This window comes from Ananas comosus, linkage group 23, assembly GCF_001540865.1.
Source record: "Ananas comosus cultivar F153 linkage group 23, ASM154086v1, whole genome shotgun sequence".
Taxonomy (NCBI): Eukaryota; Viridiplantae; Streptophyta; class Magnoliopsida; order Poales; family Bromeliaceae; genus Ananas; species Ananas comosus.
Window position 1 is genome coordinate 7,384,814 of NC_033643.1, and position 21,305 is coordinate 7,406,118.

The 21,305-nt window shown below is 39.5% G+C and overlaps 1 protein-coding gene across 3 annotated transcripts in view; it reads left to right on the forward strand.

Moving 5' to 3' along the window:
• Positions 1,683 to 21,305, forward strand: part of LOC109728022 (protein LOW PSII ACCUMULATION 1, chloroplastic) — a 48,584-nt gene continuing 28,961 nt past the window's right edge. The window contains exons 1-5 of one of the 3 annotated variants that reach the window (XM_020258282.1): positions 1,683 to 1,986; positions 4,971 to 5,074; positions 17,536 to 17,671; positions 17,789 to 18,020; positions 20,692 to 20,849. In XM_020258282.1, the coding sequence (XP_020113871.1) occupies positions 1,759 to 1,986; positions 4,971 to 5,074; positions 17,536 to 17,671; positions 17,789 to 18,020; positions 20,692 to 20,849 (858 nt within the window). In that variant the 5' untranslated portion in view covers positions 1,683 to 1,758. Of the gene's footprint in view, positions 1,987 to 4,970; positions 5,075 to 8,470; positions 8,701 to 17,535; positions 17,672 to 17,788; positions 18,021 to 20,691; positions 20,850 to 21,305 lie in introns of those variants that run through there. The other 2 variants (XM_020258281.1, XM_020258283.1) reach the window with 2 other exon arrangements.

Sequence of the window (21,305 nt, forward strand, 5' to 3'; positions counted from 1 at the left end):
TTGGCTTGAGGGAGGTCGCTCCCCCTCGAGCGGTGCGCTCCGGAGTTGGTCACCACTGGGCGTGGTAAAGTCCCACCAGTTGACGGTCCCTAGGGAGGTTCGAGTCCCCCGCTATTAAGGGATTTTGAATGGTGAGTTATTGGGGTTAACAAGGTTAACCGGTAAGATTGGATAAGAGCCGATGCTTCTTTGTGATTTGAGCATGCATGCATTTTCTATTATTGCATCGAGTATATATATCCACTGACATTCTTTTGCAGGCATGGTATTAGATGCATTAGCATTGGTTACCTCTCTTTTCCTTTGTAATACTTATGCCTGGATGGACCTAGTGGGTAAGTCGGCGAGGTCGGTTGCCGAGCCCACTGGGAACTTTGTTTAGTTCTCACACCACTAACCCTACAGGTCCTAGCACGAGCGGGGCGGCGGAGGACCGAGGCAAGGGTTTGGCGCCGTAGGTAGCGGCCACCGGGACCTTATACATTTTGTAGTCATTCCCTTTTGTTATACATGTATCAACTTTATTTTGTTGATTTAGGAATGACAAGTGTAAACAATCATGTATTTGGTGGATGACTAAATGTAAAAAGATATGATGCAAGAATGTAATAGATTTACTTGAATTTGGTTTAAATACTAATCAAATATCATGTATGTTGCTTAATTAGCTTAGAGCTTTCGCTTTCATTGTTGCTTGCCCTCGTGCAAGCCTTGTATCATATATGCAAATCTCTTGTTGATTGCTTATTTATACATGTTGTTAGAGCCTTGGGTGGACAGGGGAGGCTCTGTCCGTTCGGCGTCTGTTGACGTGACCCGAACCCGACCAAATTGGCGGGGGTTGGGGTGTGACAAGGGGTGTGTGGGGTCTTATATGTGTTGCCAAATTGCAAAAAGACCCTCCATCTTTTCATATTTGTAGCAGACCAAAATCTGCTGCGAGGTCCATTTAGTTCCGGTACAAGCTCAGTTTGTCACCGGTAACACGATCGCGCAACAGCCAAACCCGAGAGCTGTTTTTTTGGGTTTTACACTTGGTACTGGTACACACCAAGGGTGTCACCAGTTCAACAGCTGAATTTTTTCGAACTCGAGAGCTGCTTCTCTCGGTCAGCTGTCTGGTACCGGTACAAGCTTAATGCAATACCGGTAACAAAAATTCCAGACTTAAATTTTCGCATCGTTTCGACTCCAATTCGCGTCGAGCAATACTAAAACCTTTCTAACTTATTTAGAACTCACTTTTAACCCTTCCAACATTGTTGGAGTGCTAAATGGAACTTGTTCAACTATTTCTTTCGAACACTTTAATCAATTTGGCTAAAGTTCGATATACTCAACTGGGTTTCGGTATATTACATATCTTTTGCCATTTTCTTTACTCTCTTTTCTTTTTTTTTTTTTTTTTAAGATCATCTCCCCACCATATGCATTCAATGACGGTTAGTTTTGGATTCAGGTTCAGGTTTGGATATAGATTTTTAAAATCCATCGGTTTCGGGTTCAATTTCGAGTTTGGATTCGGGTCCGGATCTTTGAAAATCCATCCCGAGCCCTACCATTGGTCCACCATTGAAGTGGTGAACCAGGCGATAACTTACATTTCTATTGGTCCGGTCTACAGGACCAGGTCCACGAAGACTAGTCCCCCTGGTCCCGGATAGCGGAAGAAACAGGCGCCTCTCTTCGCAAACTTCCCCAACTTCGCCATTTTTCTCTCCTCCTCCTCCCCCTCCTCCTCCGCCACAACCTCGATCCATGGCCATGGCGACTCTAACTACCCCGCCGCATCTCCTCTTCTCTCCAAACCATAGGCCCTTTTCTTCCCTGAAAACCCATCTCAGATCCCTAAAAGCTCGCCGTGTGTTCATGGCCTCTTCTTCTTCTTCTTCTTCTTCTTCTTCTTCGTCTCCCTCCTCGGAACACTCCGTGCAAAGCGCGGAATCATGCGTTAACTTGGGCCTCTCCCTCTTCTCCAAAGGAAGGGTAAGAAGACGAAACCCTTCGTTCAGTTCATAGGACCATTCGAATCTATGAATTTTGATTTGGATAGTTCTTATATGGTTCCTTCCCATTTTCAGTTTAGAAATGAGTGGTCTATGGCAAATTGGTAGTGATGCTTTGTGCTATTACTTAAGTAACATATTTAGAAGATTTATGCTTCAATGGTGGTGCAAAATCAAGTGGCCTAGTTTGTTGGACGATTTATTTACTTCAATAGTGGTGCAAAATTTTACCAATGTGGCTGTTCCTTTTCTCAATAAATAGAATGTTATATGATGCCTTTTGGTTGAATATAGATAGATGTCAAATGCACCGTTCTCTGACACTTTACGCTTATGGGGAACAATGGTTGTTTCACATTAGTTAACATGGTATTGGAGCAAGAGATCTTGAGTTCAGTTCTCGCATAGACGTGTAGAGTAGTGTTGAATACCATTCTCTGATAGGTTAAGTTTTTGGAGAAGAATGGTTGTCTCCCATTGTTTAACACTTTCAAACACATAATAATAAGTGGGTATGGTAGATATTTACATGATAGTTACAAATTCATAATTCAACAAATTTCTACGTGTTATAAATCTACAAGAGTATTCTCTGCCACAAGGTGCAGTTGAAAATATTTGAACCCATTTCCATCCACTAGAGGTGTGAATCTTCTTGCTAATTTTTCTAGCAACTCGAGAAGATAACATTTAAACATTATAGTGGCTTCTGAATATTTAGGAGAGATTACTGAATCCTCCGCGATGGTAGCGCTTCTTATCCATAAAAGATGATAGGAGTTGTGGTCAAGGTGAAGGCTGGTCCCCACGTTGTTCCTGGTGTCTAAATTGCTTTATGAATGAGCAATGAGTAGCTCTAGAATTACATATTGTAGAATTACAGGAGGCATCCATAATTTGATGCTAGGAAGGAACAGACATAGCATAGCTTGTGAGGTTTTCTATTGCAGCACTTGGCCTTGAGCTAGAAAGCTCCAAGGTGATGGTATTGATGACTATACAAAAGCTAAATTTTATCACTTAGTACTAATATAGCAACCTTTGACAATAAATTTCATGTTGATCTTTATAGGATATGTGGAAGCATAAGTGGTGGAGTGGTTGATTTTTTTTTTTATATAAGTGGTAGGGTGAATGATTTTTTCTTTCTTTTTTTTTTTTTTTTTTTTTTTTTTTGTAAAAGCACATAAGAATGTGCTTTACAATGATCTAGGTTAGTAAGTACTAATAAACAAACTGCTTTTTGAAAGTATTGGAAGCATTACATATGTTAGACAATATAACAACTTACAAGCTGGTAATTCTTAGAGGGTCCTTGAAAAATGTTTATACAACTTATACAAGAGCCTTTGAAGAGTATTGACATCATTCTTTTGTTCCAAGCATAAATATTTTGTGAAGTTTGGAACTATACTTTTTATACTGACACACATATCTCAATTGTGAAGGCATTTTTGGACCTAAAAGTAGTGGGCTGGTTGTCAAACTCGTCCGCTTTCATTGGTGCTAGAAATTGCTTAGATTTATCAGTTATTGAATGCCATATTATAAACCATCCTGCCATGATTGGTTTATAATGATGTTAACAGTCTAATTAAATTAAGGGTTAATTTCGTACAGGTCCCTGCAAACATAGTGAATTACAAATATATTCCTACAAAGTTCAACTTTCATATATTGTCCCTACAAAAGTCCTAATATTTTCAAATATATCTCTCTGGTTTGTTGCCATTAAAATATTGTTTATTTTATAAGTGAAATGACCTTTTTGCCATTATAAATGTCCTTCCAAAAGTCCCAACTGTTAATTGAAGATGGGTAAAGAGGTTAATTCACCTCATTAACTAACTAGGGTTAAGTATTTTACCTATGGTTAACTAATTTTTTCTAACGGATCCTAATGGCAGGGACATATTTGAAAACATCAGGACTTCTGTAGGGACAACATATGAAAGTTGAACTTTGTAGGGATATATTTGCAATTCACTATGTTTGCAGGGATCTGTATGAAATTAACCGTTAAATTAATGTCTATTTTAGAAAAGGAAAAGGTTTAGCATCTGTTAGAAGAATCCTTGGGGAAGAAGAATAATAATGATTATTGCACCCTTAAGAAAGAAAGAGAAAATGATTCTTGCATAGAATAAACTTGGAAAGAATTGATGGTCTACTTACTAAATAGAAGATGGATGTGAGATCTCATAGAAGTAGAAACTAGTTGCCAATCAGATGGGTGTAAGATCTGATAGAAGTATAAACTACTAGCCAACCTTTGCCTCATAAATTTGGTTGTTTTTTCCTGTTGATTTGACCACTTTTCTTGTGCAATGTGTATGTTTGTTTTGTGCATGTGACCAAGGATTTAAGTGCCATGGCTCGGTGTCGAACTGAGCACTTGCTGGCATGATACGACGCGGTAAGTGCCGTGTTATGCCGGTGTGTTGTCGTTTTTTTTTTTTAAATCTATGCGCCAACACATTATGGCATGAAATATATATTTTCTTTGGCACCAATATATTCTAGTTGCTTATTATATATCTTTATTAAATCTTTTGCATTTTATTAATGTAAAATACTTGCTAATTTCAAAAAAAGAGGGTTTTGAGTTGTGCCATTGGCACGGGATTATATGGTGCCACTGCCACAACCTTGTTGATACGGCATGGCATGGTGGGCATGGACCATACCGATGCACTTAAATCCTTCTATGTGAGCAAAAAGACCATGATTATGTGGATTTAGGTGAGAGATAGTTGTGTGAGCTTTTGTGGAGAAAAAAGGCCTTGATTTGATTATTAAGAAAAGTTAGAGAAATGCATCTATCTTTTGCTTTTATTTGTTTGATACCACTTTCTTGCATTAACCTGATGGTTTGTGATATCCATGATAGCTCCACTAAAACAAACACCGAACTCATTAATTTTATTTTAACATTTAACCATGGTCATTTTGAATATTTAATAGGTGAAGGATGCTCTCTTACAGTTTGAAACTGCTCTTGCTTTGGATCCAAATCCAATTGAAGCACAAGCAGCACTGTATAACAAAGCTTGCTGCCATGCATATAGGTGAGGGTGTTTTTCAAGTATATTATGTTATAAAATGCTTGAGGTTGCTATTAAAATTTCTCTCTCATCATCCCGAAGTCACAAGTAGTTAGACTTAGTTTTTCATGTATAAATTCCAAATCCCATAGAAGTACAAGCTGCCCTGCATAACAAATCTTGCTGCCATGCATATAGGTGAGGGTGTTTTTCAAGTCTAATATGTTATAAAATGCTTGAGCTTGCTATTAAAATTTCTCTCAATGTCCAAAAGTCACAAGTAGTTAGTCTTTGTAGCTTTTCATGCACTACAGCGATGCTTTATATAATCTTGTTGACATGCAATGTTATTTGCTAAGTAATAAATATCTTAGAAAAAGATGTAAATGAATGTTTGAGATTTGGCACATTCTATGTTGCACAGATACAGATACCGTGATATGGCAATTTCTAAAAACCCTAGGAATATGAAATGTTGGCTGTAGTTGAATAAAATATTATTTTAAATATATTTAGATATATGTTGATTATATGTAATGATATATTGAGGACAATCATGATATCTGGATTATATTAAGAAATATATGTTGATATACATTAGCTTGTACAATTGTATTAGATTTGTTCATTAGGATAAGATAATCAATCATATGAAATAATAATTCAAAAACTATCAACCAACTATCATTCAACTTGATCAAATGATAACAATAGATATTTAGTTGCACAAACTAGGTAATTAAATCATTCATCATATATGTTTTTTTTCAAATAGTATTAGATTTTATTATAAAAATAGTAATAAAAGAAAATATGCTAACACTTTAATAGAAGTAGAAAAAAAATCATTCTCTATGACCCTTGTTAATTAGTGCTAGGTTGACAAAGTAGATAAAATAAAGTAAACGCATAACTATAACGGCCTGAACCATAGCTTAATACTATGTGAAGATAGAATGAGAGAGAGCGCTTTCCACCATCCAAAAGCAAAAAAAAAAAAGAAAAATGATGAATTGAAGAGAGATTGACATTTTTCTCACTCTTTTGCTTATTTCTAATGGGTTAGGATGTGGGCTTTTCGAAAAATTTTGAGTTTAGATTATTTTAGACCAAAAAAGAACTCGGTCGTATCCCCCTGGTATCTGAGCCGTACCCGAACTTGGCCGTATCCCTACTGCGTTTGAGCCGTAACTATTTTTTTTTAATATTTTTTAAAAATGTCGGATACTTCAATCTTGTATCAAACATGTATTGGGCAGTATCAGGCGTGTATAGGCAAACCGATATGTGTCCGATACGGGAGTGACATGAAATTTGAAGTATCGTTGCTTCATAGGGCACATGGTGTTGTGAAGGAAAAGAGATGTTCTGCTTTTACTTTACAAACAAAACATTTTCGTTATTTTGTGTTATTGAGGACCTGAATTACTAGTGTGAACATTATGGCACTCTATTTTTATGATCATCACAGATCTAAACCTTACCCAGATGCGCAAGCAGTTTTCTTTTTAGATTTGGATATTTATTTCATACTTTGAATCCATCTTTAAGTACTATTTTTAGACTTAATAAGAGGTTAACCTTTCCTTATTATTGACCTTATCACATTAGAAATTTTAACTAGAGTAGAAGCCATCCAAGGTGTATGTAAGGCACTGTTTTTTTGTAGCATCAAGTTATTAGATCAATAAAGAGTTTTTTTTTTATACTTCTACTTTGTAGAAGAACACTTCTTCCTAAGGATGGATAGAAGGTGCTGTTTCTCTTATCAATGATGAAAATTTTTTCATACTTCTACATTGTTTAAGAAGATTTCTTTGTTAACAAAGATGGGTGGCTTCCTCCTACCTAAAAGCAACCTTTGGAGGCGTTAGTCCTAATACCTATCTCTGGGTCTACATTATACCTAATATATTGCATGGCATGCACTATCAGGATTTATGGAGCTGGTTCTTATAGTAAGAACATGGTTTATTTTTATCCTTTCTTGTTCCAAAGTGTTCTTCATATTTATCATTCACATTGAGTTTACAAGATAGGAACTTCTGAAGTGTGTTGATGATGTGAAAGTGATTTGAGCATCCTTTTCTTACGACATTAACCAATGTTGCAGTTAAAACTCCAGCATTCTGCTTTTCATTTTGTTGTATTGCGTTTGTTTCTAAAATCTCTCTCCTCTATGCTCCTTTGCTATATGTTATAAGGTGAACCCCCTTTGTGTCCTTTTCTTTGCTCTGATATGTTTGCATTATTTAGTGAATATGAAGTCAAGCTAAGGAGGTGAGCTTTTAAGATGTAGACTATTGTTTACTATATCAGGACAACCATTATTTAAGAGGGAACATATTCTTTTGTTAAGCTTCCTACTGTGGACAAAGGAGTTTCTAAGATACATTTTTTGTATTGCTCTTTTCCTTTAGTGGTTACAGATTAAAATTTGAGCAATGCCATTTGTACACCCAAAAAGTCAGTGAAAAAATCTTACACCCTCCCCATCCAAAGGCCAGTTTTTCCACACTAGTCTTTCCAGTCCTCAAACCCTTGGATGAATGGGTGTCATGCCTCCGATTCGACTACTTGGATCTGAACTGCAACAGCTGACCATGAATTCGAAAGGAGAACTCTTTGAAAACAGAAGGCCTTAAATAGAATCAAAGCCAACATTCTTAATTTAAGTACAAATAAAATTGTTTGTTGATTTAAAAGAGACTTAGTAGTAACTACGAATTGTTGAACTATAAGCAAGGATAAATAAATCGTTTCATCTAGCGTCCAAATTGAAAAAAAAGAGAGAAAAGCGACTAAGTGTCCGTAGTAGAAATGTATCTACGAGTCCTCAGCCGTTGATCATCTCATGCATCCCGACACTCAATACCAAAGCACTAAACTATAAAAGTGAGCACAATGCTTAGGATGAAAACTACTTTTAAAGGATATGCCACAATTCTAAATTTTTAACTACAACAATATATAATTTGGAGCTCCTCCACTCCGGCACTTTATTCTCGAGAGCTACTATTACTCGCCGTTCCTCATCTGGAACCGTGTACAAAATAAGCTATGCTCCGATATATCTGACCGCAATAGTATGCCATTTAAGCAATAAATAATGATAAATTGTAAGAATAATCATGCCGTAACAGCTAATAAACAATTACATACTAGTATATATTACCAACTAGTAATCAAAATAAACAAAAATTGTGCCTCAAACCCATTCCGATCCGCACATGTTCTATCGTTTGTAGAGAAGCAAGTATTACGTGCCTCTATTAGTGCCCAAAAACTCTTTACATTCTAGGATCGTAGTTTCTCAGCTAACCTAGCACTTAGAACGACAAGAAGACAAATAAAATTATTTTTTGAGAAATCCTCTTACCGATTAATTTACTTATTAAAATTATGCCGAATATATTGCAGGTTTGACGATTAGACCCCATGGTCTCATCCGAATTTTCGAGACGAGTTTAACCGTGCCTGAATCACGTGATTCCGTGTCACACCTTGAGACCCGTCAATTTGGTCGGATTCGAGCGCGCCGACAGACCGCCGAATGGACAGAGTTTCCCCTATACGTCCAAGGCGTCGTAACCATACAATACAAGAGGTTCCAACCAGAAATCAATTTAATACATGGATTGCATAAGAAGGTTACCAAAAACATAACTGCCGCGCTATTACAAGCATTCGTCTCAATATAACATGCATTTTACATTTTTTCGTTTAGCTTTCAAGCACAATCCATCATTACAATTGTTTCTCTCACTTTCTTTCCCTATACCCTAAGCTATGTCGACTCAGGGTACTGCTATCTCTGGTCTCAGTGGTACGGCGCTATCTAGTGAGCTACACCCTTTCCTCACACCGCCGCGCTGCTCGCATGTAGACCTGAAAAACGTGGGGTGAGAACTATATAAATAGTTCCCAGTCGGTACGGTCACCCAAGGGAAGAGCACGATCCACCAGGTCCAAAGGAGGCAACACAACATGTTAGTCCAACAAATATACAGATATCTTTATACAAGAAAGAAATCATGCTATTGCCTCACATATGCGATAATGAAATCATGCAAGTAGGTCTACCTTTTCTACTTTCTATCTCACTATCCATAGCTCATCCAACTAGCTCCTAAGGTTTCCTTTACCTTAGCCAACTATGCCACCCGACTCGGTCTCGAGTCAATCCTCCGCGGAATACCGCGCACATCTAGGCCTGAGGAGAGGAACCTGCCGTACACTTCAGCCTTCAATCTACAAACCACATCGCCCAACGGGTTGCGAAGCACTACGTACACCCGTGGGCAGGGATCCCTCGGTGGGAGAGGAATATGCCGCATACACCTGCAGCCGAGATCTCCGATAGGGAGAGGAACATGCCACATACACCCTAGCGCTAGAAGATTCTTTCATAACCACAATCCTCGAAGTTCTTCCGGTGGCAGAGGAACATGCCACATGCATCCGCGGCCAAGAACTATCGAGATCCACAAGTCCTGGGATTTCGGAATCCACTTTCTATGTCTCAAGGGTTAGTCTCATACCCTATAATGTCAACCTCTCTAGGTTCGACTCATGCATATCCTAGTGGCCACTCCACCACTATAATTCACAATCTAGGTTTAACCATACTAGGTTCCATGTCATTTCCACCTAGATTCACTCGACTCTAGGTTCACTGTTCCATAGCCTAGGTTCAACAACACTAGGTCCAATATTCTTTCACCTAGGTTCACCCGACTCTAGGTTCACGTCCAACCTATGTTTAATGACACTAGGTTCGATGCCACTCATGCTATTTGTTATCCTAGTTGTCCGCACCTAGAATTCATAGTTTTCATGCCACACTTGTCGAGTTCTCTACTTTTCCTAGAGTTTATCGACCCAAGCTCAACATTCACATCTAGGCATAAATATATACATAGCCTATATGTCCACATGCCTATGTTTCTTATCCAATGGTAGTCAATGCATAGCATCTATCTCATGCATTCATAATTACAATTAAACTACCATTACATGTATCAATAATCAACCATACTTCACTTTTTGGCATGGAAGTGACCTAATCACTTCGGTGAAGCACAACCCACCTTGCAATACTTTTCGATTGCTTGTAGACACTTGCAATCGGGCTTTCGCGGCACACGTCGCCCGGTTCGGCTCGAACTCGCAATCGACCACTGAACGCTCACCGGTTTCCAACCTAGAGTTGTCTGGGGCTCTCCTCAATCCTTCAATTAGAGAATTAGGAGATCGATTAGGTTCAAAACCCTTAAACTCCAAAACCCCCAATTCTAAATCCTAGCTTTTCCCATTTCTCCAAATACCCCAAAATTCATGGAGCAACATGTTTAGCTAGCTTAGAATAGTCTAGGGATCTCTAGAATATCATTCATAAAGGATTTAACCAAAATCCCAAACTTTAACTAAATGCGAACCTCGAGTCGGAAGCACGCCGAGCCACCAAGCGCTCGAGGGCTCGATCCGTCGCTCCCAATGCGTTCCCAAGCTCGCTCTCTGCCAAAACCCCAACTTTGGGAGAGATCCAAAGAGAGGGAGAAGAGATTGAGGGAGAAAAAGATTGAGGGAGAGAGAGAGCTTGGTTTTTTCTCTCTTTCTCTCTCTTCAATAGATGTGTGTGTGTGTTTTGGCTGAGGGAGGAAGGAGGAGTCCCATATAAAGCCCTTCCATCAATAATTACCAAAATGCCCTCATTCTGGGCTATCCGCACGTGCGGGGTCACGATCCCCCAGCCCGAAAAACTGCATTTCTCCGAAATGCTTCGTTTTCGCTTCTTGAGCCTCCAATCCATTTCTAACCATTCCAAAACCCTCAAAACACATTTTTGAGCATGTTTAAACCATCTTCTCACTTGTACTTTGCCGGATTTAGGCCAAAGTCCAATATAGCTTTCCGAGTTTCGTTTTTGTGCCCAACTCGCACTGAAAACACTCGAATGCTTTCCGAACTTCACCGAAACTATTTTAAATAGCTTTTCAAGCTAATATCCACTGAAACTTTATAACTATAAAAGTTCGGTATATTACATTTCGACCTATTGTCACGCCCCGGGACCCAGCAGAAGCCTGCCTGGCACGTGTCCAGACCCGCCATACGTTTAAAACATATAAGGCGTCTAATATAAAACGATAAATAAAGCAAGTGAAGAAGAACATCTAGGAGTATCAGAGTAAAGTACAACTAGATTCTACAATAGAGGAATAAGCAAAAGGCTAAAATCCACTAAAAATAAACCATAAGTAGTACATATGAAAATCCGAATACAAGAGTCAAAAGTACATCATAGGTGGTCTCTATATATGGATACAACTCTCACTCTCTCTACAAAAACAGAAGAGAGAAAACCACCTAAGCAGAAAGTAGGTCCTCGCTAACTAGCTACGCGACCCCTTTGCCGCGATCCTGTGCCTCCACCGGTGCTGAAGGCTCTGAAAGAAAACCATAAAACAGGGGGCGTGAGAACTATTAAATAATAGTTCCCAGTGGGTAATTACTGACTTCAGTGCAATGCGCCACTAGGCCCGAAAACTAAGCAGGTAAGTAAGAATGAATAAGCATTATGAATGACAAATATTTAAACATGAATACTTACTAAACCATGATATCTCTACTTAGCATGAATTTGCACAAGTATGATGCTTTTCTAACATGTATAAGCATGATATACAACCAACATAATATCCACAATGTAGTCAGTAAGATGTCATTGTTTACTGTCACGCCCCCGCCCCGAACCCCTACCAATTTGGCACGGTTCGGGCGCAGCGAACGGACGCCGAACGGGCAGCAACTCTCCTGCCCGCCCAAGGCTCACAATCTGATCATGTACAAGAATTTGCTCAGGATAAATAAATTCATACATACACGATCAACAGGGCACAAACAGTGCCAACAACAAAGAACAAGTAATCCACAAGATACACAAGTGAAATAAAGAGAGAACTTACTAACTATTACATTAATTGCATCCATTCTCTTACATTTACATTTTTCCCAAAACGAAAACATGTCTAGTAATGTCATCAAAATACATAGCTCTCCAAGTCCTCACCTACATGAATCTCTCTCAAATATATAGGTGTGCTAATGCAAAAGGAAAGCTACTACATACTACTGCTCGGGCGCGATGCCCTTGCCGCGGTCCTCTCTCTGCAGCCCTGAACCTACCACTGGAAATAGAGTGGGGTGAGAACTATCTTCCGTAGTTCCCAGTGGGTTCGGCCACCGACTCCGCCGATCTCCCCACTAGGTCCGAGTGGACAAAAGCAGGTAGATAGATAGATAGATAGATATCAAAGTTGTAAATGACATAATAGAAAAATTATGCTACTATGCCCAAAGTCATGTATCATGCATGCATGTATCATATAGTGAAATGTCAACTACTATGCTATCATGTCCAACCATAATGTCCAATAAGCAATGTTCAATTAGCGATGCTGAACTCTTGTTCAATCAATCCTTGGCGATCCGCTTGGGTTCTGTAAGGAAGTGAATTCTCGAAATACGAGAGTTAGACTTCATGCGAAATCGACCAAGGGTCGTGTTGGTGTGCTTTGGAAAAGCCAGAGATGACAAAATCACCAAAAGTGCATTGGAAACGAGTCCACGAGAGCATATAGTGCAAAACCTGCACAGGAACAAAATTGCTCTCGGGGATCGGTCCTTGGCAGGGAGGGACCGGTCCCATCGGCTGGTGGTTGCGGGGATCCTTGAGGCAATCGGTCCCTGGCAGGGAGAGACCGGTCCCCGAACGCGAACCCAGCGAGAAAAGCCAAAATTTGGCTAAGTCCCGAAATCCCAACTCTCGGGAACCGGTATCTCAGGAGGGAACCGGTCTCCCGGGGACCGGACCGGTACCCGAATGCGTGACCCGAGTTGAAGGCTCTCGGGGACCGGTCCCAGGTCGGGGAGACCGGTCCCTCTGGGCGAAAAATGCCCAGTAAGGGCTGTGCATAGAGATGAAAGTTGAGGGGTTTGTTTGGATATTGTTACATTTGGGGGGTATGTAGGCCCCCTTTCTCTCTCCAACCCTCATTTCACTCTCTCCCTCACACTCTTTTCTCTCTCTCTCTCTCTAGAAAGAAAAGAGAAGGAGAAGGAAGAAAAAGAAGGAGAAGAAAAGAAGGAAAAGGAAGGAGAAGGAGGAGATCAAGCTCAAGGGGGCTTGGAGCATCTTCCTCTTCCTCTCCTCACCATTGGAGTAGCTCTAGAGGTAAGCTACTAAACCCTAGCTTATGAAACTTAGGGTTTTTGGGTTTTGAGCCTTGGAATTGGGGTCAAATGGACCCCTAGCACCATTGTTGGTGGATTAAAGCTAGAGTTAGGGTTCTAAAGTACAAATGGCAAGATGGAAACCCTAGGGCTCCAAAATAGGGTTTTTGGTAAAGTATGAGATTGATCTCATTTGAGACCATGTAAACCCAATTGCTAGGTAACGAAACGCGGAGGCGAAGTCGGATTTTTGATTCGCCAAGTGGAAGAAAAGATATCGGCAAAACAAGGCCGACCAAACTTCGTTTCGACCTAAGGAAGCCGAGAGGTCGTCGTAAAGTCCGTTCGAGGGCATTTCTAGAACCCTTGTACCCTCAAGAGGTGGGGGGTGTCATTCCGAAGCATCCGGATTTCTCTTTATGTCTTAGTTAATTTTATTCATCATATGTTGATTGTGCATTATAGGATTAGTAGAAGTATATTTCCATTCCTTGCATGCTTACTTAGTAGTATAGCGGTATGGGCTTAACACTTGGACTAGGGAGGCATGAGGATTGGGTCTTGAGACAAGAATCCTATAGTGGCAAAAGTGATGAACTTGGACATAGCCTAGTAGAGGGGCATTTGACTAGTGTAGTAGAGACACTAAACTTAGACATAGCCTAGTAGAGTGGCATTGACTAGTGTAGTATAAACACTAAACTTGAAACGAAGCTTATTTAGTATCATTTTGTCCATATCTTTTTATTCGCTTGACGAATCGTAATTCCGACTTCGCCAACGCGTTTAGACACCCACCAATTAGGTTTAGATGCCCTCAAATGAAATCAATTCCATCATTTTCTAAAATCCCCAATTTTGGGTGCCTTAGGGTTAACATCATGCTATTAGCACCATAGAATCCTAGATTCTAGCTTTAATCCATCATTAAGGGTGCTAGAGGTCCATTTGACCTCATCTCAAAAGCCAAAAACCCCAAAACCCTAAGTTCTACCATTAGGGTTTAGAGCTTACCTTTAGTGCTAGCTCTAAAGGGAAGAGGAGAGGGAGATGGAGGTGTTCAAGGCCTTCTCCTTGATCTCCTTCTTCTTCTCCTTCCTTTTCCTTCTCCTTCTACTTTGCTTCAAGAGAGGGAGAGAAAGAGAGCTTAGAGAGAGAGAGAGAGAAAGAGTGAGGAGTGTCTTAGGGATAGATGAGAGAAAGAGAGAGAGCTTTTCTCTCTAATACTCTCCATCTAATGTAACAATTATAGCCAAACCCCTCCACTTTGCATCTCTCTACCTATACTGCCTTTGCAGTTTTCGCGCGGAGGGACTGGTCCTCCCGATGAGGGACCGGTCCTCGAGAGCCTTCAGCCAGGGTTGCGCTCACGGGAACCGGTCCCTAGGTCGGGGGACCGGTTGCATTGCGCGTCCGCCGCAACCCCAGCTACGGGGACTGGTCCTTCCTTGCCAGGGACCGGTCCCCGAGAGCAAACTCTGCACAGACCCCTTTTTCTGCCAGAATCCCTGCTTACGGGAACCGGTCCCTCCTGCCAGGGACCGGTTCCCGAGAGCAGAATCTGCCAAGTGCAGATCTTGCACTATTCGCTCTCGTGGAACTTTTTGTGTTTTGGACATCTCTAGCTTCTCCGAAGCCTACTCGCTCGACAATTAGTCGATCCTGGACGAAGTCCAACTCTCGGATTTCGAGAATTCACTTCCTTACATTTACTATTCTAGTCAATGTCCACTTGGTATGTTTTGTTACTAGAATCCCAATTCTGTAGGACCTACCCGTAGGTAGTCCGGCCTGCGCCGTGCCTAATGGCCCTGTGGTAGTTAACATCCCCACTCTAAGAATGAGCCTCCCCCACGGCATCCCATTTCGGCGCCCAATCCGGCACGGGCGAGCATGTGTTGCGATGGCTATCTCCGGAGTGCCGGCTTGTGGGGAGCGACCCTCACAAGCATGTGCGAATGAGCACAATGGCAAGCAAGCGTAAAAGTCCGTCTCAAGTCTCAAGTCATCATGTCTAAAATATGGAATGTAGCAAATACCTCAATGGCCTATCACTATGTCATCATGTCTAAAACATGGAATATAGTCGATATCACAATGGCCTATCAATATGTCACTATGTTGCAGTTCAACTGTTTACTAGTTTGGGTGCCCCTTTATGGCACTTTTGTCCAATGTGTTCAACATGAGTTTGGTGTCCCAGAGCACTTAGTTCTAACCATTTCCAACACATGGGACATATTCCAACTTACAAAATAGAATACTAATCATATGCATGAGTAATACACTTAGCCCTCTACTACATAGAGTCAATTTTTCATAAAACATAGCGCATGCATTTTAAGTATTCTAAAATTCATAAAATATTCTATCTAGCATGAATATGCATGCATTTCGATAAAACAACAACTTTTAACCACTTAGGAGAAGATTTCTCCTGTTCCAATGAAGTCAAATCCACCGTGACTTCTCGAAACCCTTCGTTTGCGCCGACGAAGGTGTCCACTACTCTCCTAGTACCCTAAAGGTAACAAAAGGAGGGATACACGAACGTTACGAACAATCAATTGCTCAAACATTAAGCAACTCAAGCAAAGGTGAAAAAAACTCACCGTATGCGAAGAAAACTCTCTTGATCTCCAAATGGGAGTTAGAGTCCTTTAAAACCAACCTAAACAAAGGTTCTAAGCCCATCAATTAGGTTCCAAAAGCCTCTAATAAAAAATCCCTATTTCTAACCCTAAATCTCAAATCTAGGGTTTCAACAAATAGAATTTACAAAAACATGATCTAAAGGAGAGATCAAGTTTACTCACCTTTCTTGAAGTCCCAAACCTAGCTAGAAAGGTGCTAGGGCTGAAGTTCTCCCTCCAAACAAGCTCCAACAAAAATCTCTAAGCTTCTCCAAAGGAGGAAACCCAACATGAAGCAAGGAGAAGGGGAAAAGAGAGATCAAACCATATAAACCAAGCAAAATGGGGTAAAAATCCAAGGGAGAAGTCCTCACCTGAGTTCTCCACGAAATAGGGCTCAAAAGGGCTCTCAAGGGGGCTGGGGTGGGTTATATAAAGTTTGCAACAATAGCAAATACACCCCTTCACAAAATCAGCCTTTTCTGCAAAGTGTACCGGTACACGGGAAAGTGTACCGGTACAAACGCAGTGTACGCGCGAACCCGAGGCTCGGGTTGGCAGAAAAACCTATCTGTACCGGTACAACCATCGAGTTATCACCGGTACACTTTCTGTACCGGTACAACCATCAAGGTGTACCGGTACACAATCTCGAAAAAAGCAACCGAGAGCAGCCTAAGTCCATCATTTTAGCGACCTTAGCGCTACTTTAAATACTACAATTCTCGGGATACGAGCCATTGGTCGGAACACTGTCAACGACCCTTCAGAATATCTGAAAAAACTCGGAACACTGATCAAACACTCGAACCTCGCAATTTGTAAAGGTCCAGTGCGTTACACCTATAGATAAAAAGTTATGACTTTTTTACAAAACAGTCCCTGGAACCAAAAATTGCTATTTACATTAGTCCCTGTGTGGCCTTTTATGTCACTAATTGTATCCAGATTTTACTGTACCGAGTCCAACACCCGCAGCATGCACCGAAAGCTTTTCTGTTCGTTTCAATTCACACAACAGAGCTAGAATATGGCGAATTATGTATTAAGTGCATCGTTATTTGCTACGACCGATATAAGTTGTAACATAAACCAAAACATGCTAACTTTATGTGGTTCACTATTGACCAGGGCGAGGCAGATCATGCCCATATGTTTGAATTCCAAATTTGATCAACCTTTTCACCCCAAATGTCGTGCCAAAGATTTAAGACTCACGAAAACCTATGTTCAGACTTGCAAAAACCTCTGTTAGCGTCCTGCTGATCCCAAATCTTAGTCGCACGCTTGGGGCATGGCCATTAATTACACGTCAGATTTGGTTGAATTTGGACTCAATTTCACACATGAAATGTCTTCCCGAGTTCAAACTCGAAAAGATAAGTAGTTTCCGAAACTATTTAATCACCGAAATTGAATTAATCAGGATCCGGTATTAGTGGGTATAAGATTCACACCCCACTTTTGGGTGTACAAGTAGCACTTCTCTTAAAATTATACTTCATGTTTGTTGTTTTGTTTTGATTAGGAGATTTTATGTGGATGGCTGTTAAGCGCCTATGCATTTGTGTTGCAATCAGAGAATTCTTTTCATTTTTAGTGTTATTTTTGAGGCAGAGGGGAAGGAACGAAAGCTGCAGAATGTTTACGAACAGCTTTACGTGATTACAACCTCAAATTCAGTACAATATTGAATGACCCTGACTTGGCCTCATTCAGAGCCTTGCCAGAATTCAAGGAACTGCAAGAGGAGGTATGTGTATGCACCGTTTTTATTTCAATTTGAAGTTTGTATTCTTTTATTGACTTATTTGGTTGCTTCATCTGTAATTTATTGCCAGAATGTAATTCTCTTTGTGTTGATTTGTAGGCTAGGCTTGGTGGCGAAGATATAGGTTCTAGCTTTCGAAGAGACCTCAAACTTATCAGTGAAGTTCAAGCACCATTCCGTGGGGTGAGAAGATTCTTTTATGTGGCACTTTCTGCTGCAGCTGGAATTTCAATGTTCTTTACCATTCCCAGATTAATACGTGCAATACAAGGTGGTGATGGTGCTCCTGATATATGGGAGACTGCTGCTAATGCGGCCATCAACATAGGAGGTAAATGATATATTTGCTGTGGATTAACTATTCAATGCTTTTTTATAACATTTCATGCTTTTTCAATATAAGTTGAAATTTCAGATTTTTTTGCAATTGCAACTTAATTTCAATGTTGCTGAAACAGTTAGCTTCTACTCGTATTTGATAAATACGTTCTTATATTTTTCTGATTGTTTTTCCTTTTTTTTTTGACCTATTCAAGATAGTCCTTTGAACACTTTCCTGTTTTAACGTGATTGTTATCCATGTAAACTACCTTCACAAAGTTCAATTTTGGCATGCATTTTGTCAGTTTATCCTTCCTACTTTTCCACTTTTATTTTTTAATATATCTGATGCCATTTTTTCAAGTCTTTTTGAGCACTGTTAGATTCTGAGCTTAGCAAGTATTTGTTGAGTTTAAATTGTTCTATAGTGGATTCATGTTGATGACGAAGGTGCCGGAACCCTAATGCTTGGGAAACTCTAGAATTGCACCGTGCATCAGTAGTTATTAAGTTTCTAATTAAATATCAATCGACTCAGGTGTTATTAAGTTTCTAATTAAATATCAATCGACTCAGGTGTTATGCGGATTGATCAAGAATAACACAACTATATGCCGAAGTGTTGAGCCATAGGTGATTGCTCAAGATTTGGTTGGACTAATCAAGATACTACATAATATCGTTTCTTACACATAGTGTGTATGGCGTGATTGCTTGAGCCCAAACTGGTTGTATCTAGTGAACTGAACACAGTGTGTGTATGGCGTGATTGCTTGAGCCCAAACTGGTTGTAACTGTTGAACTGAACACCAGAATCTACTTTGATTAATTTTCTATCAATCCTAATGTAGGTAACCAAAAGGAAAAAGCATACACTAAAGCAAATTGTTAACCAATAAACAACCAAACTAATTGCGGTGGTGGCAGAGGGATTTATAAGAAGAGTAGAATGATATTTGGAAACAGGGCCATTAAGTTAAAAGGAGAAGCAAACCATGGTCAATGTGTGTGAGGATGGTGTAATGGTGTCTTTTAAGTAGATGAATCGGTGCCAAGTACTGTTTGAGTTAAATTCCTCATACCTTTTCATGTGGTGTCACTCAGATGGAGCATACTGTTCTCAACTTTTTCTGAAGTTTTTCAATGGAAGGTTTTCCATATAGCATTCTTGTGTACTTTCTTGTCTTTTTAGTTTATGTAGTTTATTAATTTTTTCTGCTTAATATAGGTACACTACAGACATAACCGTGTGCACAAGTAATTTTTCAAAATGTCTAATGAAATTGATACAGTACACTTGCACTTTGCATCCCTCCATTTAACTTTCATCCTTTTCCATATGCAGTTTCCTTTATTCTGCATGGTCAGGCCTTAATCTTCCTAAAATATGTGATCCAGTTATTTTTATACAGTCGAACCTTCAACCAAGGTTTAAAGTGCCGTGGCACGGGGGCGTGCCGCTCTTTCCCTGGCACGGTACGGCACGGGCACGCTTCCGTGCCGACACGTGGTACGCGTGCGTGCCGATGGATACGCATGACCTCCTACTGGCACGCTTTGGCACGGACTTATTTAAGTTTTTTTTGTTCCAATATGTTTTTATAATATTATTTTGAAAGATTTAGGCAAATAATTATTAATATTTGTCATGTATAGCTTACTATACTCATCAATTAACATGCATGTAACCATTTTGTATATAAAGTACAACTATACCTGATGTAGAATAGAAATTAAAATTCTTTTATTTTTTTTTGTTTTTATTTGAAAAGTACAACTATACATGCCGTAACATTTGAAAATTCTTTTGTTATTATTTTTTTTAGAATTAAAAAAATTATAACAGATAAAATGATAGAAATTTTTATTTTTTCTAAAAACATTTCAAGATCTAAATATTGATTTGATTAGGAAGTATATAATGACTAGAACAACTAAAATAGTACCGCAATTACATCCATATTTTTTTTTCTTTTTTCTTCTTTTAAAAAATATTTGATCAAAAATTGTTTAGGAGATCGATTTTTGTTCCCCTAATTCACCGAAAGTTTCGCGGTACGACAAATTTTGACAAAATATTTTGTGAAAACAAAATAGATGTCTGTGGTGGAAGCGACAAATTTAACAAAAGTAAAAAGAAATTTTTAATTTAACAAAAGTAAAAAGAAAAAGCCAAAAAAAAAAGGCCAAAAGGCAAAAAAAAAGCCAAAAGCTAAAAAGCAAAAAAAAAAGTTGACAAAAAGACATCACGGTGTCAAAAAAATAAGAGAAAAGTGAAAAAAAATGCAATATAGGTGGCCCGGGGGGCTCTGTATCCCAGAGAACAAAAAAAAAAAGCCAAAAACCAAAAAAAAAAAAAAAACCAAAAAAAAAAAAAAAAAAAAAAAAAAAAAAGAGGTCGGCACGCCGGTACGTGTCGGCGGCACGCACCAGCATGCCGCTTTGTCTCGAGCGGCACGTTGTTGCGTGCCGCAAGACTCGGGGGGGTGCGATATCCCCCCTGTACCGTGCCCCCTTACGGCACGCCCCATGCCGTACGGGGCGGCACTTAATTCCCTGCCTTCAACTCATTTTCTGAAATTTACCGTTTTCTACAGACTTCGATTTTCATTTCAAAGTTCGTCTGTGCGCCAACTATATATTTCTTAAATTAATCAAGCTTTTGAATTAGCACTTTGTAGGCATTATTGTTCTTGTGGCATTGTTTATTTGGGACAACAAGAAAGAAGAGGAGCAGCTCGCTCAGATATCGCGTGATGAAACTCTCTCCAGATTGCCTTTGCGCCTTTCAACCAATCGTATTGTTGAACTCGTGCAACTCCGCGACACTGCTAGGCCAGTTAGTATTATTCTCCTCTTTCTTTTTGAGTGTCTAGTTGGCTTGAAACGGATTTGTTAGTCATATTCTTGTTCTTCATTTGGAATCAAATTTTTTATTCTGTTAGTATATAGGGGCTTTTACATATGTATCCCTGCAAAAACATCTATTATATGTGTGCTCCTAATAAAAGTTGAAAATTTCATTTATGAGTTGCATTTCTTTTACAAAAATACCCTGAAGTAGGAGAATCATGTGGTTCACAGGTGAAATTAGTGTCGTTTAGAAAAGTGCCGTCAAGAGTGTTGTATTTGTATGTTTGTGGGTATATATTTAATAAAGTCAGTTTTGAAAGGGCGTATATGGAGATTCAGATTTTGATAGGATATATATGTAAAAATAGTTTCTATTGGCTATAGATGTAAGTATCTCTGTAATATATTGGGCTGTGATTTGGTTTTTTTTTTTTTTACTTTT